This window comes from Hoplias malabaricus, chromosome 5, assembly GCF_029633855.1.
Source record: "Hoplias malabaricus isolate fHopMal1 chromosome 5, fHopMal1.hap1, whole genome shotgun sequence".
Taxonomy (NCBI): domain Eukaryota; kingdom Metazoa; phylum Chordata; class Actinopteri; order Characiformes; family Erythrinidae; genus Hoplias; species Hoplias malabaricus.
Window position 1 is genome coordinate 15,771,200 of NC_089804.1, and position 26,833 is coordinate 15,798,032.

At 42.6% G+C, this 26,833-nt stretch overlaps 1 protein-coding gene across 1 annotated transcript; it reads right to left on the minus strand.

Annotated features, from left to right (window-relative positions):
- Positions 1 to 1,047: 1,047 nt before the first annotated feature.
- galnt6 (UDP-N-acetyl-alpha-D-galactosamine:polypeptide N-acetylgalactosaminyltransferase 6 (GalNAc-T6)) lies at positions 1,048 to 23,459 on the minus strand. The gene is made up of 11 exons (XM_066673050.1): positions 23,284 to 23,459; positions 15,285 to 15,786; positions 12,811 to 12,983; positions 11,363 to 11,512; positions 9,158 to 9,392; positions 6,894 to 7,011; positions 6,573 to 6,773; positions 4,490 to 4,621; positions 4,105 to 4,206; positions 3,680 to 3,838; positions 1,048 to 1,974 (listed from the first exon to the last, which is right to left on the minus strand). The coding sequence occupies exons 2-11, from the start codon at positions 15,755 to 15,757 to the stop codon at positions 1,861 to 1,863; spliced, it is 1,857 nt and encodes a 618-aa protein (XP_066529147.1). The 5' UTR covers positions 15,758 to 15,786; positions 23,284 to 23,459; the 3' UTR covers positions 1,048 to 1,860.
- Between the last annotated feature and the right edge of the window lie 3,374 nt (positions 23,460 to 26,833).

Genomic DNA, 26,833 nt, shown 5'->3' on the forward strand with positions numbered 1-26,833 from the left:
ACTTTAAGAAAAACATTAACATCCCACTCTTCTGAACACAGGAAGATTTCCTTAATTTATTACTGGATTAACTATTCAGAGACTTGTGAAATATCTTGTCCTGAGTCTTGTTCTTATGGTTTTATTGATCAAATAATAAAATAATTGAATTTCAATCCTCTGTGCAGTACGCTCCTGTCCCTGTGTGTTGCCTCTGAAAATGAAAGAAACATTTCAATTCTAAATGTCATAGGACATTTTAAAGCAAGGAAACATTAGCATATTTTAAACACACAAGGTCTCATTTGCATATTATTATTATGTTGCGTAAACCATACCTCACAACAATATATAATCATAATAATAAAAGAGTAAATAAAACTCTCAGCGAAGTGTTGCCTTAAACCACAAATTCTTTATGAGCAGAATTACAACAGCCTTTACATTCAAACAAAACCCTGCAACCTTTAACTTGGTGAAGAAGTCCTCAACAGTGACCACTCCCTTTCATTATTTTATTAAAACCCTGTTTAAACCAAACGCCTTACAAATCTCACATATTTAGGAATTATTATGGGCCATGAATAATAATTAAAAAAAAGTTCATAAATCATTGCCAATTATTAAAACTACAAAAAAAATGACCATTTGATTTTTTCTCCAGTAAAGAAACACTGAACCACCAGTTATTATTGGGAGGCAAGAGAAGTCCTAAGGAATCATTAAATACACCAAGGACAAAATGACTAATTCTATTTGAACTTATTTTACAAGTGGTCTGGACAATTTAAGCCGTCCAAGCAAAACTGTCCAATAGGAGAGGAGATAAGGAACAGGGGACTGACATCATTCTTTGGCTTTACATATTGTTCATTATTAAACTGTTAATTAACTGTAAATGAATTCAGTGGTTAAATATAAAACGTTTCTAAAGAACCTTGCTCAGAATTTATTTAAAAGCTACCACACAGCTATTACCTTTGGTCACAATCTTGCTGTCTGACTTCGGAGACTTTCTAGGCTTTGGCCTAAATATACAACTGTTTATTTATAAAAAAAAAAAAAAAAAAAAAAAAAAAAAAAAAAAACCCTGAAGCTAGGTATAGGATAATAAATAAACGACTGTAATTGCAACTCTTGGTTCCTATTACCACTTTAAAAAAATTAAATTGCATTTCACTAGAATGAAGCATTTCATAAAATATTCCACAAGACACTGTTTACACCTTAACTATTAAATTATGTCAAATTTTAGAAGGAAAATAAAAACAAAATGGTGGAATTCCACTTTAATTGAACATAAAATCTCATTTCTCCAAACCAGATTATGGACCATCCACCAGAACGTGAAAAAAAAACAGAGATACTATAACCTTGGCTTGTGGCGAGACACCATTTTGCATCAAGACACAATCCATTCTGTACGGAACGTAACTCGATTGTTACCCGACATGATATCTACAGCGTCTTCTTGGCAAAGTAAAGGCCACTGGCCTTGTCTACAGTAGTTTAACTAAAATATATTCTTATCAGTCTTTTAAAAATATAAATAAAAATTATCAGTATCTTAAAAAGTAGTAGTCTGCGCAACACGAAAGACGATACAGCAAATTCATGTAAACAATACTGCTGCCAGGTGGGTCCTTCCCATGCTCTGTTCAACTGTAGAGACTGTGCCGTTGCCTTCTTATCCCTGAGTCTCACATTCATAGTCCACGGCTCTTTGGTTGTTCCACTGCGTGGATATAAACTACCCAAACAGTGTCAGGTCACTCAAACAACGAGTGAGCTCCAATATGTAATTAAGCACGTAAGCTTGAGTTATATCAGTTCTTTCTCTGGGGTCTATCCTTTGTCTTCAAGTGGACTGAAAAAGAAAGGTCAACTGAACACCCAGTGTTGTTGAGGATCTGCTGAATCACAGGGACTCATGATTATCTGGTTATCCTTCAGGTGGAGGCACTTATTAGAGGAAGGGTTCTTTATCAGCTGCTCCTAAAGAAAACATAATAGATGAGAAGGTCAGTAGGATGTAGAAATAAAGATAAAATGTGTTTTTTATCATTAAGCATTCGCTCATCTGCCTCCGCACACGTGCGTGTGAGTGACGTCCCATTCTTAATCTATAGGGGGTTAATATGGTGTCAGCTATAACAGCGTCAACTCTTCAGGGAAGGTCTTCCACAAGGTTCAGGAATGTGTTTATGGGTTTTTTTTTTTTACCGGTTTTTCCAGAAGTGCATTTCTGAGGTCAGACACTGGTGTTGGATGAGGCGGGGCTTGAAGTCTCTGCTCTAATTCATACCTAAGGTGTTCTGTGAGGTTGAGGTTAGGACTCTGTGCAGGTCAGTCAAGTACTTCCACATCAAACTCGCTCATCCATGCGTTTATGGACCTTGCTTTGTGCACTGGTGCACAGTCATGTTGGAACAGGAAGGAGCCTTCACCAAACCGCTCCCACAAAGTTGGGAGCATAAAATTGTCCAAAATCTCTTGGTATGCTGAAGCATTAAGAGTTCCTTTCCCTGAAACCAACTTACACTTGGTACAATGCAGTCAGAAAAGGACCGTTCTCCTGGCAACAGCCAAAAACAAACTAGTAAATAGGATTGCCAGAAGGAGAAGCGTGGTTCGTCACTCCAGAGAACACGTCTCCAATGCTCTAGAGTCCAGTGGCGACATGCTTTACACCACTGAGTTGCGCTTGGTGATGTAAAGCTTGGAAGCAGCCGCTCGACCATAGAAACCCATTCCATGAAGCTCTCTACACATTGCTTTTGAGCTAATCTGAAGACCACTTACAGCTTGAAGGCCTGTAGCAACTGACTCTGCAGAAAGTTGGCAAACTCTGCACACCATGTGCCTCAGCATTCGCTGACCATGCGGCGTTGTTTCCAACTGCTTCCTCTTTGTTATAATTCCACTGACAGTTGACTGTGGAATATTTAGTAACAAGGGAATTTCACGACTGGAATTGTTGCACAGGGGGCATCCAATTACGGTACCACTCTTGAATTAACTGCTCTCCTGAGAGTGACCCACTCTTTAACAAATGTTTGTAGAAGCAGTCTACATGACTACGATGCATGTATGTAATAGTGCTTAAAAGCCAGTCCCTCCAATCAGAGATGGCGATGTTACTACGTCTTAAACTGCGTGGTCTGGCACCAGAAAGTCGTTGCCGTCAGCTGACTGAAAGGGATGTCTGGCGCAATGGGGTGAAAGTGACAGGCTGAAACCATTAGCAATGCTTTGTGGGATATGTAGTTCATTTCAATATTAAACAAGTCTTTTACCTTTGCCTTTTTGTTCATTTTTCAAAAATTGTTTGGCTCCAGGCATAATTTAGGAATGGCATCAGTGTCAAAATGCATCTGTGAGCTGATTGGATCAGCCGAGAGCCCTATATAAAGAGTTTTAACTCTCGAAACCAGAGCCCCACATGGAGTTATGCCACTCCCTGTTGGAGGTTTTCCAACCTGCAGTAATACCCCACGCCATGAGCAAAGAGAAGGAATAAAAAGCGAACTCTACCCTGTTTTCAAACCTGGAATTTAAACCTTGCTCTTAGCAGACATCTTCACTACGTGTTTCACTGACCCCCTGACCCCTGAGTTCTGAAACCAGTTAAACTCAAAATAGCTCCGCTAATAGGATGTGAAAGCAGCTCCAGGCTGAAAGTTAGTTCACTCAGACGTACCTCGGTAAGGATCCACTCCTGTTCAGGAGCCACTGCGGTGCCGCGCCCCTTCAGCTGGCACAGCTCTATCCTCACGTGCTGTGGGTAAGGACTGGCATGCAGACACAGCTGCTTTCCTATGTTATGCCTCAGCTCCTTGTGTGATGAGTATTCAAAATACTGAAAAGAGAAATATTCATGCCTCACTGAGCGCAGGGATTTCCAAACACAGAACAGACCGAGTTCTGACCAAAAGACCCAAGACTTACACTTCTCAGTCAAAAGTTTGGAATGAGCTATAGGTAAATATTGCAGTATATTTGTCAAATGATTTGCCTGGAGATTTAATCACAAGTTTTGACCAAGTGTTTACACTCATACGAGTGAAAAAAATGTAATATCTTCCACTAACTTCTATATTATATTATGATAGTTAAATGCCATACCTGGTTTCCACCCATATTGTGGCATGCATACATTATGACTGGTTTTCCACCGTTGTTATTCTCTCCCACATCCAGACAACTATGGGAGCCTAGGTTTTTCAGCTGTGGAGGCATAAGAACAGTGTCCTCAGATGTAGCTTTAATATCTCTGAACAGTTCTATGGGCATTATGCACCGTTTCTTAATCCTGCTTCTGGGGAACCACCTGCTCTACAGATTTCACAATTCCCTTTCCTCAACTCACCTGATCCAGCTTATCCTCTGGTTATCAAGCATTTCATGAGCTGGATCAGTTGAGCTGAGAGAGAGAGAGTACCTGAAACAGAACAGTGGGCCCCAGGAAAAGGATTAAGGAACACCTCTATGATGAAATGTGAGCACTTACTGCGCCATATTTAGCAGGTGCAAGATCAGGAACAAAGACTTCTGGGTATATGTTTTCCAAATACCAGGAAAAGTTCTTGCAGTGTAAAGTTTCCTTAAGCCTCAGTCGGCTAGATATGTCACCATAGTTGTTCTGCATGAGGAAAAAAAAGAAAGGTGAAACAAAAACGTTCGTTATTATGTGCTCAAATTATTTTTCATGGAACAAAGTATTTAAAATTTTTAAGGAAACGTAATCAAACACCCAAAATGTATTTGGTTTCACTGACCATCCCGAATCACTTTGTATTTGTGCAATTACATGGTATTGTCCATTTGATGCTTTGCGTACTTTATTTCCAGCAGGTGACACCGAGGGCTTTGAAAACTCCAGCAGCACTGCTGTGTCTGATCCACTAATACCAGCACAACACACACTAACACATCTGTGTTACTGTAGTTCTGAGTATGCCACTGTCCCACAAGGAACAGTGTGGTCCTCTGGGGGTACTGACTATTAAAGATTATGGATTACAGTCTGTAATTATAGAAGTCCAAAGTGCTCCAGTGGATACTGGAGCTGAGAGAACCGACAGTAAGCGTAGAAGCAAGGAGGTGGACTTAATGTTCTGGTTTATCTGTGTATACTTTTATCTATGAAAAGTTCTAGCCTAACTGTAGTATACATCCTTTTATAACTGGACCTAATAAAAATGTCTGTCCACGATTTCTGAAATGTATGTGAGAGCTGGACGATATGGTCAAAATGAATATCACAATATACTTCACAATTTCGGTCAACATGATATAATTCGGATATCGATATGAACAATACGAAAGCCACAGAAAAACTGCCAAGAACTGAAAGCACCATGACGTCATCAAACAAAACTTCTTGGCTTTGTCAGTTTTAATATTTTTAAACTAACTTTACAGTTCAGTGCATTGAACTGATGACAGCACCCCATAATGAACATCAGTCAGTGACAGATGCTGTAAATCATTAATCCCTCGCTAATTTGCGGGTTTTTTTCAAGGGGGCTTTTTTATTATTTACATGTATTAGACTAGGCCTGTAGGTGATAATATCATTTACAAGTATTTCTTACGTACAGTACATGTATTGTTCATGTCCACATCCGAGTGAAATTTACTGACGCTAAATCACAGCTCAGGAATGACTCTATTAAAGAAACTGGTAGGAAATCACATGTAGTTCCAGCTGAAAAACATTATAGAATGACTGTTTAATGCAAAGAGTGGGTTGTTAACAGCACAGGGAGGGTTTTAAAACTCCAAATACTCGTTAAATACATTTAAAAAAATCATCTTTCCTCTACTTCGCGGAAATTCGTTTTTTGCGGGTGGGTCTTGGAACGCATCCCCCACGAAAAACCAAGTATCACTGTACATTGAAGTATTGAAAAGGTGTATAAAAGTCATATCATATCACAGTTATTGAGACATTTTATATTGTGATTTTTTTTCTACTTATAGATGTTTTTGATTGTAGCACTCATTCACTTTACCGTTCACCTATGTATATATCCCAGTGAACTTTGCACTTTATTAATTATCTAGTTATTCGTTGTATTTTCTCTTCCATTTGGCATTCTTGGTGAGGAGCAAAGAAAGAATTTCATTGTACACGGAACCTGTTCCTTACTGTGCAAATGACAAACTCTTTGAACTTGAATTATTGATATTGATTTATTGTCCAGCCCTAATTCATGTTGACATTTGCTTCCTTCAGTCATCACAATTACTTTGGTAATTGAGTTCCCACCTCATAAACCACAACTGGTCAAACATATACACACCTTACATGCAACCAATTATCTGACCACTTCTGTGTGTGCAATTTTTATTGGCTCTGTCCTATCTGCAACATCGGCGCCCCATCTCCAAGTGTCCTGTTTTTAAGGTTTTTTTTAAAATATGGTCACCCTATACGAGCCACTACTATTGTTTATACCCCCCCCCCCCCCCCCCCCCCTCAAATTTTGTCTCAAACATTCTTCCTTAAAGGTTTGACAAAGTTCAAGGCAACTGTATGATGGAATATGATCCAGTGAAAAAGTAAAAAACATCAGTAAGAAATTCACCTCTTTGGCCATTTTGGCTGCATGCTGATTGCGGCGGTAGTAGACGAGTTTGTAGTCGTCCATCCACACCTCGGCCAAACGGACCTGGTTGCGAGTGATGACCTCTGTTCCTTTGGGAAAGGTGTGTGGACTTTTAGTGCGGAAGACGTGTCCAACCACGGAGCATGGAATGATCTCCAACTGTCCACCACACTGCCACACCTGAGCACATCGTTTTATATTTTAGAAGCAGAATACATACTCTGTCTAGAGCAGCTGAGAATGAATAAATGTCAATACATCAGGGAGAAAAAAGGGGGGGGGACAACAAAACAAACAAACCCTGAAGGACATCTCCACGTTCTCTCCACCCCAGATCTCCATCTGATCGTCATAGGTTCCAATTTCCTCAAAGTAGGCTTTGGAAATAGAGAAGAGTCCCCCAGCAAAAGTCGGAGTTCTAAAACAAAAAAGAGGAGAAGAACAGCTAAGAAGGTGCAAACAATAATCCTGTTAAGTACAGTGCACCACAGATCAAGTTAGATATAGAGATGCTTTTTACCAGGATGATTAGACAGTTTAGAAATATGTAACATATCTAAATTAGCAACTGAGGTCTGTACAATGTGGGGCAAACACCTTCTCAAAACAAATTCCCTTCATTCCCATCAACCATACTGAAATAGGCCATTTTTATTGAAGCACTTGAGCCTTTAAACTAGTCCACACCAACACTCAGCTACATCTCAGGAAAACAACACACCCCAGCTGTTTATACTTTCTATTAACATACTTTTATCTGGACATACTTTGGCCAGATTCCCTCAAATGCACCCCCAGCATATGAAATCCAGTCTTTCCAACCTACACACACACTTTGGTTTATAGAGGTTTTCAGGCAGTAAAACAGCTTCCCACAGTCTGTTATCAGTGTATTATATGCTATCAAATATGAGCCGAAACTGCCTACAACAGGCAGCACAGTGTCTGCTTCTGCACAGAACACTTTGGTTGGCAGCTGCTGCCATTTTTGCAGTGGTCAGCACTTCTATTATCTAAAGAACATTTTGGACATGAGAGAAGTCCAGGCTGGCGGGGGAGAACTGTGGCTTGTTTCATAGGTGCTGAATGCCTGTCATTCATTCACGTACAACGCACTGAGCTAGTGTAAAATAACCCACCTGTGTTCAGTTTTTGTAACAGATACAAAAGCTACAGATACTGTGTGCAGATACATTCCATTTGCTCTTGTATTAAATATGGTCCAGATCCATCTTTGACTACAGAGATGCTTGCTTTTACCCACAGGGGATGTGGTGATTGTTCTAATCTGCATTGTGAGTAATTATAAAAGTCCTAGCCGTCATGTGGAACCGGCAAGTGATTAGGAACCACCTTTGACCAAAAAATGGGAATGGTACTTTAAAAATTAATTCATTAATCAAACCTAATTTATTTTTTACAGCTCAAACTCTCAGAAATGTGTGTAGAAGAGCCAGGATGGCGAGCGTGAGTGTGTAGCGTTTCGCTAATGCTAACTATACTTGCTACAAACTGCATTTATGATATTGCAGAATATTCTAATCAGTCAATTAAAACGTAATTAAACAATATATCGTACTGTTCCTGATTCTAGGGCTTTGACACCTATGTTTTAAATTGCTGTCAGTTGAAAATTAAGATTATCTAATAAGCTGTTTTGGAGTGATCACTGATGCACACCCAAGGCAGTTTTATCTTGGCTGGCTTAATATACAAGGTCTCATTAGCATATTATCCTTGTTTCTAAAAATACTACACTTTCTCCCAGCTCCACTGACCATACAGGAAGCGGTTAAAGTTCTGCAATTACAAACTGTACTTCACCTGTTGCTCTGCATACTTGTTTCACCCTGGTTATCAATGGTCAGGACACCCAATCACACTCGCACGTTTGTGCAGGAAAACCTGCCTGTTGCTGAAAGCTGCAGCTATCAAATATCCAAAAAGGACTGGAGTCTATTATTGAATTACACATGTACTGATGTAGAATCACAAAAACAAACTTGACTGGTCAAAAGAAGGAAGTTATAAACATTAAAAAGAACAGAACAGCCAATAATACAGAGGATATCCAATTTTCCTGATTTAAAAAAATTTAATCAAATAAGAAAATCCCACTGCAGCCGTTAACACATCTAATGTAATCCACAGGGAGGGAATGAAGGGCACGAATCCAATGAACTGAAATATTATGACTAGAATTTAAAAACCAATTACAATTTTACTCTCGAAATAATTATTATTTTTATCTCAAAATTTTGGGAATTCTCATATTTTGACTTCCTCCAAAATCATTGCACGCACTTCTCAATCTTTTGTTTGTTTGTTTTTAACAATGGCCCTAAAATGACATCGTAGAAATGTGTGTTGGTTTCAAAAAATTGGTTCAAAAGTAAAAAATGTCATTTAAGAAATGCATACTTTATATATAAACACACTTCTGAAAACAGGACCACCCCTTACCTTAAAAAACCTTTGCACATCTCTGGTCATGACACATATTTACAACGGTAAATGACTGTGCATGACACATATCTGTGTGCATTTGCATTTGTGAAACTCACTTCACAGGGTAGGTTTCATCTTTACGCTTTGCCTGAGCGTAGTCTGGAATGGCCTCCCAGCCAAATGTAAGGCTCCAGTCGAAGTTGCCCCGGTTGTGGGCGCGGGCAGTGGACACAGGTTTGTTAAACTGGAAGGTGTTTAGGTCTATCGTGGTGATATCAGGGCTCACGACAGCCGTCGGCTCTTCCACTATCCGGACAAGAAGGGGCTCCAGCCAGCCGTGGAAGCACTCACCTTAGATTTAAAAACGGCAAGTAAAGTCATGTTATTTCAGGGAACGGTAGACACAAATTCACTGTTTGATCTGTGATTACTGGCTCTGCAGGTTTTTAACATGTACTCGGGCCTTTGTGTCAATGATGGGAGTGTAACAGGAGGCATGTCAAACTGTTAAAAATAATAGTTTCATTTTGCAGTTTCCACTTTAACTACCGTTGTTGTTTGTTTGTGGGAATAAGCAATTGGACTGAGGGAGGAACTAAGGTTTCACATCAATAGAATGAAGAAAAATAGCTTGTTTTGGTTCGGGGTGAAGCTGACACTTTGGCTAACAATGGCTGCCAATGGCTTACATCATCATCAATCAAGTGTTGAAGGAAAGAAAACAATCCCACAGCAACATTCTCCCTCAGAAACCTCCTTGTTGCCCTGTTCTATCCTTTTGTCCCAAGTTTTGTATCGTCAGTGGTGATAAGACAGATGGAAAAGGAAAGCAGTTATTCTGGTTCATGAAAGGTGTGTCAGGCGGAAGAGCGTTTTTAAAAAAATGCTAGTTATCTAGCTTGAAAAAAAGCATTAGGAAAAAAAACCATGAACAAACAAACGAGATGGTTTCAGAAGTTATTTAGACAGATAAAGGCATGTTAACAAAGGCCTGAAATATCATGTGCAGAGAGAACTAGTGTATTATCTACAATTTTTATCCACAATATTTCAATCTAAACCTGGCTTTTACTGAATACAGTAACTGTTGATATGACCAGAGTTACGTATTAAAATATAAACAATTATGGTTTTATCAACAAATACAGTCATGTAGTCATATGACGTAATACAGGTTACGCTGGTAAATCTGGAAACAAAACACCACCATGGTAACACAACAATACCACAATCCATTTAACAAGCATTTTATAACAAGAACTAATGGAAAATATGAAGGAGAGATAGCCACAAAGATTCTGGACAACTCCACCCAGGCTATAATAATAATAATAAATGGTATTAATTAAGGCTGTGAGTTTTTGCTTTTAAATGACACGTACGGAAAACAGCCACCGAGAACTGACTCAATCTCTCACTGTTTTCCTGATCTTTCAGCCCCTAATCATGAGTATAATATCAGCTACAAAACTGTCATATCAGATGGGCCCTAGCTTATACAGCTAAAGGCAAACTCAGTAACCCTGGTGACATGTTTTGTAGATTTTATAACCATTAAAAATGTATTTTAAAATAAGGTGACATGTGATGGACCTGATTAATGCAAATAATGTCAAACATTCTTAAGCCAGGCCCTAAAGCCTGGATTGAGAAAAACTGCTTTAATCCACAGTAATTATAGCCATTATCTTTAGCCCTGTCCTGAAGCTCTGTAACTTATTAGTGAAATTAGAAATAAATTATTTATGTTCCAGGGTATGCACCTGCTTTGCCCGCACTGACACCGACTCCTCCCTTCCAAATGTAACAAAACGTAATTAATTAATTCATTCATTCATTATCTGGAACCCTTATCCAGTTCAGGGTCGCAGTGGGTCCAGAGCCTGCCTGGAATCATTGGGAGCAAGGCGAGAATACACCCTGGAGGGGGCGCCAGTCCTTCACAGGGCAACACAGACACACACTCATACCTACTGACACTTTTGAGTCACAGACAGTCACCTGGAGGAAACCCACGCAGACACTGGGAGAACACACCACACTCCTCACAGACAGTCACCCAGAGAAAACCCATGCAGACACAGAGAGAACACACCACACTCCTCACAGACAGTCACCCGGAGGAAACCCACACAGACACAGGGAGAACACACCACACTCCTCACATACAGTCACCCGGAGGAAACCCACACAGACACAGAGAGAAGTATACCCCTTATCTACCAGATCAGAACAGAACACTTGTATTTTCTATTTTCTTTTTTGGAGTAGGTATGAAGTAAACAGCAGTGGTTGAGAATGAAGTGCATCGGGCTACATACAGTGGGCATCTAGGAAGGTGAGGACCTCTCCCTGAGCGTGACTGGCACCCAGCAGCCGGGCTGTGATCAGCCCTTTCCTCTCCGCCTGCCGCACAACCTTAACAATCTTCAGTCTCTTCACATAATCGTCCAGCTGAGAGTGCAAATGACCTGCAGCAGAGCACACAAGCACAAATACAGTGAGTTAAAACACCACCAGCTGCACAAGCCACTACAGAGCTTGTTTACACACGGCTGTGAAGTACACACATTCAAAGATTTGGACGCCCCCTCGTCACATGGCGTTTTCTTCCCCCCAACAAAGTGGAAATAAGTTAACCCCTGCTACACAGAGACTTACACTTCTGTACATTTTAAATTTTAATTACTCTTTAAATATACTTTTAAAATAAACAGGGATTGTGCCTTCTTTAGAGGAGTCAAAGGCTCCAGCTGGAATATATGTAAACACATGCAGAGGAACCCATGTGTGTAAGCAAATACATTTTGTGGTGTAACCCCAACCTCACACTTACCTCCGATTGTGTCTTAACTGTATCACAAGCAAATGTGCTGCTCACAAGGCGTTCAAGTGAGTGCCGAACCAGACACAGCATCATTGAGCCAGATGATGATTCCAATAAATTAAACTGTGGCTTTTAAATAACAAACTTAACAATTAAGTTTAATAAATAAATAAATAACGTAAACACTTTGGAACGTCCGTCACTTCACATGCACCCACTGAGAGAGAGAAATAAAGCTTCCTGTGGTGTGGAGGCCTTCTTCCTTCCCACAACTGCTGTGTTTACTGACAAACATCTCTTTTCGTGTACTCACTAAACACACATATGCATATGTTTTTCATTCATAAACTACTTATATGAAGCTGTGATTTCGGAGAAATGTTTAATGTATTGTCTGTGCCTTTATCACGGGGACAGAAGACACATTGTACAAACGGTGGTGATAAATTTAAAGACATCACAAAGGTATCTGAGTAATAGGGATATCAGAAGACATTGTTTAAATATCTGCCGGCAGCCTTATCGCGCAGATATCACGCGAACTCAATTTAAAACCAGCATCTGTCAGGTGTTTTGATGTTAGTGATATTTTACAAAGGATAACAGATAGTTATTTTACTCCAGAAGCGAAAAACGGCAGTCAGCCCTGGGATACTGTGCTTAATTGTCTGCATTTTACCTGCATAGTTATATTCTCTGTCAGTGCCTTCCAAGTAAATCAGTTCCCACTTTTTAAAACCTATTCATGTTTCCGTATAAACACTGAAACAATCTGAAGAAAGCCTAAATATAGTAGAGTGTAGCACCCAATGTTGTAGATGATATAATCGCACAGCACTACACAAGTGTTCACGCAGTGGCTTTGTTTGCTTTTAGGGCAGAGTTGCCTCAATAAACTCATAGTTAAAGTCTTATCTGGACGGTTGATAAAGCTGCACCCACTTGCTGCACTTGCGTCATCCACTAATATGATTTCCTTCAGCAAAATTGCAGGAGACGTGTGTAGGACGCTGTAGACGGTGCGCAGCAGAGTGGACCAGGCCTCGTTGTGGAACACTATGATCACGCTGGTTGTGGGGAGAGGAGGGCACCTCCGGAACCTGCGCTCTACACACCTGGCACATACACACACACACAAACAAACACAGGGGTCTAGAGGTTAAACGTAATCTGGAACACGTAAAACTGAGAGATTTACATTCCAGAACAGTGTATGATATTTAACATGTGCAGATGTTTGTTTTTAAATGGAGATTAATGGGCAAGTATCACTAGAAAATGCTGTATGCTTTTGATCCAGTCTTGTAACAAATTTGGCACTGAAGGAGTACACCTTCACATTGTTTCAGTGAAATCCCCAAGACTTGTTTTTTTCTCTTGTTAAAAACAAGACACACACACGCACACGCACACGTTTGTTTTGTGCTTCTTCTAAAAAGGTAAAAACAAAATGGAGGATTGTGTGTCAAGTGTCTGTTCTGTTATGGTGTGTTCTGACGTCTCAACAAATGCTTATCTAGCTAAATATCTCACGGTCAATAACCAAGCAGAGAGAAGGCTCCTGTTCCTCGCTGTCCTACATACGACGTCTGGTTAACCCAGACCTAAATCGTGTTTTAAAAAAAGATATCCTTTCCTATAGTGTGCCTTCTTAAAAAGATACCGCTCTGAGGTTTGATACATTATGTGAAACGCTGTAGACCCCACTTTGAAAATCCAGTGCTTGACATTGTTACCACGCGCGTGTGATGTTGTTTACACGCATGAAATAAGCAGTCGGTGCCATGGCTGTGCATCTGAGCTTAGAAACAAGCATTACAAAGACAAACGGTGGATTCAGAAAGACCTCATAAACCTAAGAACTAAATCAGGTCGGTTTGTAGAGTGGAGCGTTAAAGCTGCAAGCAGTGGACGGTGAGTGGAGATAGAGACGGGGACTGTGTGTATTTTATAGATCATAGATCGTAGATCCACACTCACTGACGGGAGACCACTGAGAGACTTCAGAGAACCTGTTAAATTGCTTGATGTTGATGGAGACAACATTTTCGACGTGAGGTTTCCCTAACGCGACTGTGAGGAACTGTTTTTCAAAGAATTACTTTCACAGTTTCTGGGTCTAGCAATCATCAGCTAGAGCTAGAGATATCTCAGATAGCAATAAACGCCATGGTATCTGTCTGCTCAGTCACGTCCTTGGCAAATGGCTAACTTTAAATAAGTGGAATACGAGCAAACTCTACACACTGTGCAGTCACACTGAAACTAAAAATTAGTTAATCATTGCTTTCACAAAATGAAACATACTCTCGGCCTGGTTCTAATAATCATAAAGTAGTACCTGAAAAAATAATAATAATAAATAATTAGCATTTATAATTAAAAACATACTTAAGCACTCTTCAGAAACTAACCTTTACTATCCCTTTAATGCTGATTCATCACAGACAATAATAAAGGAGTATGGGCTACTACTATTGCTTTAAGTCAGTCTGACTTTTCAGACAAAGTCTGAAAGCATGCGGCTAAGGCCAGTGCTGCCAGTTTGGCACGAGAGCACGCCAACAGGCACAAATGGCTTTCATTCATTCATTCATTCGCCTGTTACAGAGCTGGCTCCAACTACGACATTAATGACACAATTTACATGGCTTAATCTCCATGATCCGGAAAGCCAACCCTCAAGTCTCAATAAACCCTACGTATCGATTACCCAACAACGTGTCGAGAAACACTCCGTCCCTCCGTCCCTGCCAAACAGTTGCGAAGGCCTGAGAAGCAGGTCTTTCCATCAAAAGTGTAAATAAAGTGAATAAAGGTCTGTAAATATTTGCCTAGCTCGTACAGCTCCCGTTTTTAAATCAACAGGGTGCTGTTCATCTCAGTGTTTGAGGGTATATTTTAAAACAATACGTTGCAACAAGGGTTAAACCATTTGTAAAGAAGGGTTAGACAATATGGGATTCACAAAAAGTTGCTCTCCCTCGGTGGTTACAGCAAAGTAATTATTTCATGTGTTAATTATGTCTTTCATCAATGGACCCATGTGTCAGCTGCCTACCAAAGAATGACTGGGTCTAAGGTAGGAACACACCCTCAAGAGAAGAGTCATATTTTTAATTTTATTAATAATTACACAGGGTTTCAGGCCTTTCATCAGCCCCTGTAAAGATAATGACTATAATTACTGTGGACTAAAGAAGCGTTTCTCAATCTAGTCCTGAGGGCCTACTACAGGATCTACATTATTTTTACTCTAATCTAGCTCCCAGGACACCTGTAACAGGTATTAAGAGTTTGTTATTGGTTTAAGAACAGATACAGAGCAATAACGTGGACGGTGTGGCGGCCCCTGAAGGCTGCTTTAAGAAATCCTTGACAGATCATGTCACTGACCAAATTAAAATCATTCTTACTCAGGTGGACGGGTGTCGTCTCCGAGACTGCGATGAAGGGATATCCGGTCACTGGCAAACTGGTTGAAACAGTGCCGGGTCATGCCCTCCTCTTTCTCTTTCTCTTCAGCTGGACTGAGATTGTCTTTCTGGAACGCTCTGCCTTCAGCTCCTTGGCTATTAGCATCCTCTATGGGTCTCTCAATCCAGGGCTTGAGCTCTACCTGCGAGTAGAATCCCGGCGGACACTTTTGATCGATAGTAGGCTGCTGCTCCACTGGCGGGGGCTGCGGAGCTCCGATCTGGAATCCAAGATTGTTCACTGCCCCTCTGACCATCTCCAGCATTCGCTCCTTCCTGTTGGACAGGTCCTGCAGCCAGGGGTCCTGCGCTCCATTACCCACGTCCCTCTGCAGCACCACCAACACCAATAAGAAGAGTGTGCCGCCCAGGACGACAAGCTTCAGAGGGGAAATGCGGCGCCTCAGACGCATCCTTACACGCGGTCTTCAGGTTCCAACAGCTGTTAAAAAAAATACAAAACACATCACCAATCAGTTATAATCTTAGCAAATGGTAGTTCCATAAAATGATGAACTGAATTGCTGTGGAGATACCAGCTGCGCTTGTCTACGTAAACGTGAGGAAGGACAAGTAACCAGTATCAAATGAGAGCAACGTGTCAGCTCCACATGTTGCACAGGCGCTAATTCACCTGACAACAAACGTGCCGCACCCGATAGGGTCACCACCCTCTAGGACCTACGTGGCAAACAGGTGGCTAAAGTCAGCACTCAGCCAGAGGCCCTCCTACTGTGTGTAATGAGCAATGCCACACACTTTGCATTAACACATACCAGAGGCGTCAGGCTCTTCCACTGGACTGCGCAGCAGAAAGTGTCAATTTAGAAAGCCGCAAGGCTGCTAGAGAACCATCATGAGACAAGCAGAAACTACCAAGAGCCAAGCTTCACAGACTTCCAAGAACTTAAACCACTGATAGTTCTAGTAGGTTTGGACTGGTTTAATTAGAGTTTGTGTTATTAAGAACTACAGATCAGAGCAGGATTAGACTGAACAAACACATTAGACTGGGACCAGATTAAAGCTTAATAACTGTCAGATTCTTAGGCCACAAAACCGGTTCACCTTCACAGAGTGCTTTGACGCATAACAGAACAATAAAAGGTGGAGTGAGGCACATTCCATTCTTACCATTCCCAGTGACGACAAAAAAAAAAACCTGACAGAGTTTAACTTAAAAATACTGAATATAAAGAACATAGTTAATATAAAATAGGTTTGAAAAAATGGTTAGTAAAACTAACATTCATTCATTCATTATCTGTAACCCTTATCCAGTTCAGGGTCGCGGTGGGTCCAGAGCCTACCTGGAATCATTGGGCGCAAGGCGGGAATACACCCTGGAGGGGGCACCAGTCTTTCACAGGGAAACACAGACACACACACACACTCACACACTCACACCTACGGACACTTCTGAGTTGCCAATCCACCTACCAACGTTTTTGGACTGTGGGAGGAAACCCACACAGACACAGGGAGAACACACCACACTCCTCACAGACAGTCACCCGGTGGGAACAAACACAGAAACATTTACTTCTAAAATACTACGATGAAATCTGATTATTTATAAATGTAATACATTTACACACTCATTCATAATCTGCAAACTGCATCCTGATCAGCGTTGTGGTGGGTCCAGAGCCTACACAGAATCATTAAGTACAGAGCAGAGACACTTCCACTGGATAGGGCACCACTCCATCACAGGGCAACACACACACACACACACACACACCTGTGGACAATTTCACAAAGCAAATTCACCTACCACCATGTGTTTTTTTGACTCCGGGAGGAAACTGGGTCACTCAGAGGAAACCCACAGAGAGACAGAACACACCTCACAGACAACGACACGTGGTGAGAACCAAACCAAGCTCACAAGTGACAATGGAGCTCAGTGGCAGTGACATCATTACTAGGATCATCACCGTGCCCCTCCCCTGGCATTACTGTGCTCTTTTAAAATACATCTAATATGTCACTACACTGGTTTGCGGTCTGAACACCTGCCCAATTCTAAAAATGTATTTCCGATATTGATATCCTCTGATATTATTGTACATCCCGTACTTACAAGTCTTCAATGCGTTTTCCAATGACTTCAAGTTCACTGACATCAACACTTCATGTTTTTTTTCTATGGCAATTTTAAGACAGGTTTATCACGCCATACTCCTAAAAAGATAAAACTCCAACATCTCCTGACACTGACATCACTTGACATTATCATCCACTCCTAACAACGAAGTCTTCTAATGACTAACACATTACAGAAAACTTCCATAATTTCTTAAAGCTGAATAAAGGAAGGCTATTATCTCACCCTTTAGACATCACCCATGATCCCCTTCATTCACCCATAAACCATCACTGAAAACTCCCTTTGTTCACCTTGAAGACACCACTGAAGACTCCCTTGTTTCAGGCTGAAGACATCATTGAAGTCTCCCTTTGTTCACCTTAAAGGCATCACTGAACATTCCCTTCATTCACCCTCACACCATCACTGAGAGCACCCTTCATTCACCCTCACACCATCACTGAGAACACCCTTCATTCACCCTCACACCATCACTGAGAACACCCTTCATTCACCCTCACACCATCACTGAACATTCCCTTCATTCACCCTCACACCATCACTGAACATTCCCTTCATTCACCCTCACACCATCACTGAACATTCCCTTCATTCACCCTCACACCATCACTGGGAACATTCCCTTCATTCACCCTCACACCATCACTGGGAACATTCCCTTCATTCACCCTCACACCATCACTGGGAACATTCCCTTCATTCACCCTCACACCATCACTGGGAACATTCCCTTCATTCACCCTCACACCATCACTGAGAACACCCTTCATTCACCCTCACACCATCACTGAACATTCCCTTCATTCACCCTCACACCATCACTGAGAACACCCTTCATTCACCCTCACACCATCACTGAGAACACCCTTCATTCACCCTCACACATCACTGTACATTCCCTTCATTCACCCTCACACCATCACTGTACATTCCCTTCATTCACCCTCACACCATCACTGAACATTCCCTTCATTCACCCTCACACCATCACTGAACATTCCCTTCATTCACCCTCACACCATCACTGAACATTCCCTTCATTCACCCTCACACCATCACTGAACATTCCCTTCATTCACCCTCACACCATCACTGAAAACTCCCTTCATTCACCCTCACACCATCACTGAACATTCCCTTCATTCACCCTCACACCATCACTGAACATTCCCTTCATTCACCCTCACACCATCACTGAGAACACCCTTCATTCACCCTCACACCATCACTGAGAACACCCTTCATTCACCCTCACACCATCACTGAGAGCACCCTTCATTCACCCTCACACCATCACTGAGAGCACCCTTCATTCACCCTCACACCATCACTGAGAACACCCTTCATTCACCCTCACACCATCACTGGGAACATTCCCTTCATTCACCCTCACACCATCACTGAGAACACCCTTCATTCACCCTCACACCATCACTGAACATTCCCTTAATTCACCCTCACACCATCACTGAACATTCCCTTCATTCACCCTCACACCATCACTGAAAACTCCCTTCATTCACCCTCACACCATCACTGAACATTCCCTTCATTCACCCTCACTGAGAACACCCTTCATTCACCCTCACACCATCACTGAGAGCACCCTTCATTCACCCTCACACCATCACTGAGAGCACCCTTCATTCACCCTCACACCATCACTGGGAACATTCCCTTCATTCACCCTCACACCATCACTGAGAACACCCTTCATTCACCCTCACACCATCACTGAAAACACCCTTCATTCACCCTCACACCATCACTGAACATTCCCTTCATTCACCCTCACTGAACATTCCCTTCATTCATCCTCACACCATCACTGAAGACTCCCTTCATTCACCCTCACACCATCACTGGGAACACCCTTCATTCACCCTCACACCATCACTGAACATTCCCTTCATTCACCCTCACACCATCACTGAAAACACCCTTCATTCACCCTCACACCATCACTGAACATTCCCTTCATTCACCCTCACACCATCACTGAGAACACCCTTCATTCACCCTCACACCATCACTGAACATTCCCTTCATTCACCCTCACACCATCACTGAACATTCCCTTCATTCACCCTCACACCATCACTGAACATTCCCTTCATTCACCCTCACACCATCACTGAACATTCCCTTCATTCACCCTCACACCATCACTGAACATTCCCTTCATTCACCCTCACACCATCACTGAACATTCCCTTCATTCACCCTCACACCATCACTGAACATTCCCTTCATTCACCCTCACACCATCACTGAAAACTCCCTTCATTCACCCTCACACCATCACTGGGAACATTCCCTTCATTCACCCTCACACCATCACTGGGAACATTCCCTTCATTCACCCTCACACCATCACTGGGAACATTCCCTTCATTCACCCTCACACCATCACTGAGAACACCCTTCATTCACCCTCACACCATCACTGAGAACACCCTTCATTCACCCTCACACCATCACTGAACATTCCCTTCATTCACCCTCACACCATCACTGAACATTCCCTTCATTCACCCTCACACCATCACTGAAAACTCCCTTCATTCACCCTCACACCATCACTGAGAACACCCTTCATTCACCCTCACACCATCACTGAGAACACCCTTCATTCACCCTCACACCATCACTGAGAGCACCCTTCATTCACCCTCACACCATCACTGAGAGCACCCTTCATTCACCCTCACACCATCACTGAGAACACCCTTCATTCACCCTCACACCATCACTGAGAACACCCTTCATTCACCCTCACACCATCACTGAGAACACCCTTCATTCACCCTCACACCATCACTGGGAACATTCCCTTCATTCACCCTCACACCATCACTGAGAACACCCTTCATTCACCCTCACACCATCACTGAACATTCCCTTAATTCACCCTCACACCATCACTGAACATTCCCTTCATTCACCCTCACACCATCACTGAACATTCCCTTCATTCACCCTCACACCATCACTGAACATTCCCTTCATTCACCCTCACACCATCACTGAGAGCACCCTTCATTCACCCTCACACCATCACTGAGAACACCCTTCATTCACCCTCACACCATCACTGGGAACATTCCCTTCATTCACCCTCACACCATCACTGAGAACACCCTTCATTCACCCTCACACCATCACTGAACATTCCCTTAATTCACCCTCACACCATCACTGAACATTCCCTTCATTCACCCTCACACCATCACTGAAAACTCCCTTCATTCACCCTCACACCATCACTGAACATTCCCTTCATTCACCCTCACTGAGAACACCCTTCATTCACCCTCACACCATCACTGAGAGCACCCTTCATTCACCCTCACACCATCACTGAGAGCACCCTTCATTCACCCTCACACCATCACTGGGAACATTCCCTTCATTCACCCTCACACCATCACTGAGAACACCCTTCATTCACCCTCACACCATCACTGAAAACACCCTTCATTCACCCTCACACCATCACTGAACATTCCCTTCATTCACCCTCACTGAACATTCCCTTCATTCATCCTCACACCATCACTGAACATTCCCTTAATTCACCCTCACACCATCACTGAACATTCCCTTCATTCACCCTCACACCATCACTGAACATTCCCTTCATTCACCCTCACACCATCACTGAACATTCCCTTAATTCACCCTCACACCATCACTGAACATTCCCTTCATTCACCCTCACACCATCACTGAAAACTCCCTTCATTCACCCTCACACCATCACTGAACATTCCCTTCATTCACCCTCACTGAGAACACCCTTCATTCACCCTCACACCATCACTGAGAGCACCCTTCATTCACCCTCACACCATCACTGAGAGCACCCTTCATTCACCCTCACACCATCACTGGGAACATTCCCTTCATTCACCCTCACACCATCACTGAGAACACCCTTCATTCACCCTCACACCATCACTGAAAACACCCTTCATTCACCCTCACACCATCACTGAACATTCCCTTCATTCACCCTCACTGAACATTCCCTTCATTCATCCTCACACCATCACTGAAGACTCCCTTCATTCACCCTCACACCATCACTGGGAACACCCTTCATTCACCCTCACACCATCACTGAACATTCCCTTCATTCACCCTCACACCATCACTGAAAACACCCTTCATTCACCCTCACACCATCACTGAACATTCCCTTCATTCACCCTCACACCATCACTGAGAACACCCTTCATTCACCCTCACACCATCACTGAACATTCCCTTCATTCACCCTCACACCATCACTGAACATTCCCTTCATTCACCCTCACACCATCACTGAACATTCCCTTCATTCACCCTCACACCATCACTGAACATTCCCTTCATTCACCCTCACACCATCACTGAAAACTCCCTTCATTCACCCTCACACCATCACTGGGAACATTCCCTTCATTCACCCTCACACCATCACTGGGAACATTCCCTTCATTCACCCTCACACCATCACTGGGAACATTCCCTTCATTCACCCTCACACCATCACTGAGAACACCCTTCATTCACCCTCACACCATCACTGAGAACACCCTTCATTCACCCTCACACCATCACTGAACATTCCCTTCATTCACCCTCACACCATCACTGAACATTCCCTTCATTCACCCTCACACCATCACTGAAAACTCCCTTCATTCACCCTCACACCATCACTGAACATTCCCTTCATTCACCCTCACACCATCACTGAGAACACCCTTCATTCACCCTCACACCATCACTGAGAACACCCTTCATTCACCCTCACACCATCACTGAGAGCACCCTTCATTCACCCTCACACCATCACTGAGAGCACCCTTCATTCACCCTCACACCATCACTGAGAACACCCTTCATTCACCCTCACACCATCACTGGGAACATTCCCTTCATTCACCCTCACACCATCACTGAGAACACCCTTCATTCACCCTCACACCATCACTGAGAACACCCTTCATTCACCCTCACACCATCACTGAACATTCCCTTAATTCACCCTCACACCATCACTGAACATTCCCTTCATTCACCCTCACACCATCACTGAAGACTCGCTCTTTTAGTGTCCTGCTGTTTAGTGACAATATGGTAGACGTCCTACAAGTTACCAGCAAATAACCAAAACCTCACATTACTGAAGAAGACTGGCCTCTTGGAGACTTTAAGGACACTGATGGTGTACCTCCTCAAGCCACCCACAGCTCGCACTCAGCACTCTTACACACACAAACAAGAGTGCAGAGGAAACACAGTGAAACACAACTGATATTAGAGCGGGTTTGTCTCCTGAGTTTTGAAATGTAATTGTACCTCCTTTTCTTGTTGATATGTTCTAAGTATTCGCTCTAATCGACGGAGGGATTTGTATGGTGTACTTCCTCTACAGCAGGTCACTCACACACAACTCGAACAGGAAACTCGTTTAAATAAATGTGACAAGGAAGCTCTCCTCAGCTTTTCACAGCTTTCGGGTTGGAATCGATTTTAACCAAAAGAGGCAACGTCCGCCGAACCGACACAAGCTGGTTTTTGAGGGAAATGGGGACGTGAAGTGAAATGATAACTAGGAGAAGAAGACGAAGTGCTCAATGGCCAACCTTCAGAGGAGAGCTGAGCGCCGTTTAAGTGAAGGTTGGAGGCAAGAAAGTGGAGAAAAGCAGGAGTTAAGTCGCAGTTTTGAAACGGCGAGCCCGTGAAGTGCGAGTAACATTGTAAATCTCCAGCGCTTCTTTCTTTCTTTCTTTCTCTCTCTCTCTCTCTCTCTTTCTCTCTCTCTCTCTCTCCTACCTGCGGCGACACTCCAACACTTCTCCCGTCCTCGGGATAAAGGAGTCTTCCTCTCGTCGTGTGTTTCTCCCCCGAGTGGAAACAGAGCGGTTTTCGCTGGGAACTGGAGCTGAAGACAGAGTGGAGGCGCCGCGCGGAGGATAACACACTCTCCCCGCTTCCCTTTGAATGCTACAGGTGCCATTCGCCCTAAACGACCAGGCGGTGTCCCCCGGGTCTTAACGCCGCCTCTTTTGGGCAGATTCTCCAATTCCAATAAATAGTTCGTTCCACCTTAAATCCTCCCCTAAGGTCGTCAGTTGAACTCGTAAAACCTCATCTCTGTTCATGGATAATTGCGTATTTACACGTTATTACCAAAAAAAAGAACCTTTAAAACAGAGTAGATTTAACTTTACACCGTTGCCTATGAATAAATAAAGTGTAGATATGCAGTGTCCCCATCACTGGACTTTCCCCACAAGTGGACAGGATTGGGTCTATACGTTTATGACGTCAGAAAACCTGGCTGCCTGAATCTGCCTGTTTAAGACTGAATTTGGAGACTGTTTTTCAAAACAGAAGTGTTAACATATTAAACACCACCACGTGACTATGTTAAAGTTCAAAGTCTTTATAGTTTAACACCACATTTTAAATGTTCCACAACTTTCACACTTTCGTTACTGTGTCTTTAAGGGTGATGCATGCAATTGATGTGTTCTAGTTCTGACTCAAAAATTAGTTTGTGCTACAACCCCCACTGTGAATGAGTGTAGCCATCTATTCATAGTATTCAAACTATTCATAAGTGTGGTTTTGGTGACATAAAACATGTCCAGAACAGGCAGATTAGTTTCCATGTTCCGCACAGAGTTTGGTGTTGATGATATAAAGCTTTCAATACTTATCAGAGGCATGCATGGTATAGATTTGCATGAGGCACTACAATGTCACTGCTGCAGTATTTAAGGTGGAATGGAGACCTCATATAAAGACTGATTAACAAAATAACACATGTATTATTCATTTTATTCCAGTCTTGAGTCATTTTAAGCTCTTAATGCTCTTTTATTGCACACCTTCACCAGCCACAACTTAATTAAAGTTCTGGAGAGGGTGCAATAAGTTTACAAGCGTAAGCTCCGTCGATATGAATAATGAATGGAAAAGCAATTAAATACCGTCTCCAGTATCGGCGTCTTGAAACCGAATACAGATTTATTCAGAAACAGAGAAAAGCCCGCCAGACGGCAGGTCTGAGCTCTCAGTTTACGGTCAGCAAGAGAACCCAGATTGCAAGACACTAATGAACATGAAATTAGAGTACGACTGGAGGCAAGGTTTTGAAACATGCCTTTTTTGTTGTTTTTTAAGGCGAGGATTTTGGTGAGACATAGTTATACATTTAAAAGGACTTTAACTTTTACAGGAGCTTTAAAAATGACAGAACAATTTGAGAATACTGTGATATTGCTACCATTTCCAGTGTATAATCATTATAAGTCATTAAAGTCTATATAGATGTTTCTGTAGAATAGTTGTTTTCACAGCAAAACACACTTCCTTCCTGTTTGTTTTCATTCAGAAGCATTGCATCTTTTGAGGTGGAGCTGCGTGTGCTGAGGAAGAAGCAGACTTTAGTTTGTTTCTGGCTGAAGTTTAACTTGTCTCTATGTTGATTCACTGAATTTCTCATTTGTTTCTCAAACTTTAGTAGCACTTTTTTGTGGCAGGTCCAGTCTGTTCTTTAACAAAAGTTAAACAGCAAAAAGAAGTTGGAATTAAGCAGGAATAGCAATGTTTTGAGGTCTCTCCGCCATCCAAACCCCTCCAGATGGCATTTCTCAGCCATGGCTCAGAGAGAACGCCTTAACCGTTTCAGACAGAAACCTAGGAGAAACTTTTCTTCCATTTGTTTTTGAAAATATCCTTGTCCAGGGGACTGCATTGTAAAGTCAGTACAGTAGTGGACCATAGTACATCTTAAAGAGAGACGTCAGAACACCACAATGTATGAGAGAAACACACTTAATACTCCCTATGTAGTTTTTATCATCATCATCTTCATCGTCTTTTCTGCTTATCCAGTTCAGGGTCACGGCGTCTCTGTGTAGTGCACTATGCAAGTCATGAAATGACTGAATCTAGATCTTAAAATCTAGATTCTGGGGAATCTGAAATCTAGTGCTAGCTGCTAGCTTACCTTCATCCACATGAGAACAGTAACAATGGCATTTTCAAAAATCTTAAACTGGGAGTGGAGTGGACGGGAGGCCAGAACTCAGGCAAAAATGTTTTTTAAAAATAAACAGTTTCGAGTGAACAGGGCCTACTTTCCTTGCTGAAAAAAACCACGACCAGCTCAAGCTAGTCATGCTAGTTTAGCAGGTTGACCAGCTTAAATCTTAAGCAGCTTAGGGTATGTTTCCGTTTAAATTTGATGGTTTGCTAGGCTAAAAGCATGTCGACCTGACCAAGCTAGACAACCAGTATGACCAAGCTGGACCAAGCTGCCTTACCGGCATGACCAGCACCACCAAGCATGACTAAAATCAAATGCAACATACTCTATGCTGGTCCGGAGCTGGTTACCAAGCTAGCTTACCAGTATAGGGTATGTTTTGCCTAAATGACCAGCTTTCCAATCACCTTGACCATCAAAGACCAGCTCAAGAAATCTAAATCCAGCTACTAGCTAACGCTGGTCTTATGCTAAATTTTTCAGCAGGGTTCTCATTTACCAAGACACTACTCCGTATCAACTCCAGAGCTTTTTCCAAAGAGCAAACAGACAAGAGAACTAGGAAATGGTGAAAGGCTTACAAAAGGTTTTTAAATATGAAACACCTCATGGAACTGGATTGAAACTGACGCACTTACTCAGTCACATATATGCGTTCATTCATTCATTCATTATCTGTAACCCTTATCCAGTTCAGGGTCACGGTGGGTCCAGAGCCTACCTGGAATCATTGGGTGTGAGGTGGGAACACACTTTGGAGGGGGCGCCAGTCCTTCACGGGGCAACACACACTCACACATTCACTCACACACTCACACCTACGGACACTTTTGAGTCACCAGTCCACCTACCAACGTGTTTTTTTGGACTGTGGGAGGAAACCAGAGCTCCCGGAGGAAACCCACGCAGACACAGAGAGAACACACCACACTCCTCACAGACAGTCGCCCGGAGGAAACCCACACAAACACAGGGGGAACACAACACACTCCTCACAGACAGTCACCTGGAGGAAACCCATACAGACACAGGGAGAACACACCACACTCCTCACAGACAGTCACCTGGAGGAAACCCATACAAACACAGGGAGAACACACCACACTCCTCACAGACAGTCACCCGGAGGAAACCCACGCAGATACAGGGAGAACACACCACACTCCTCACAGACAGTCACCTGGAGGAAACCCACGCTGACACAGGGAGAACACACCACACTCCTCACAGTCAGTCACCCGGAGCGGGAATAGAACCCACAACCTCCAGGTCCCTGGAGCTCGAGCTGTGTGACTGCGATGCTACCTGCTGTGCCACCTAATAAAA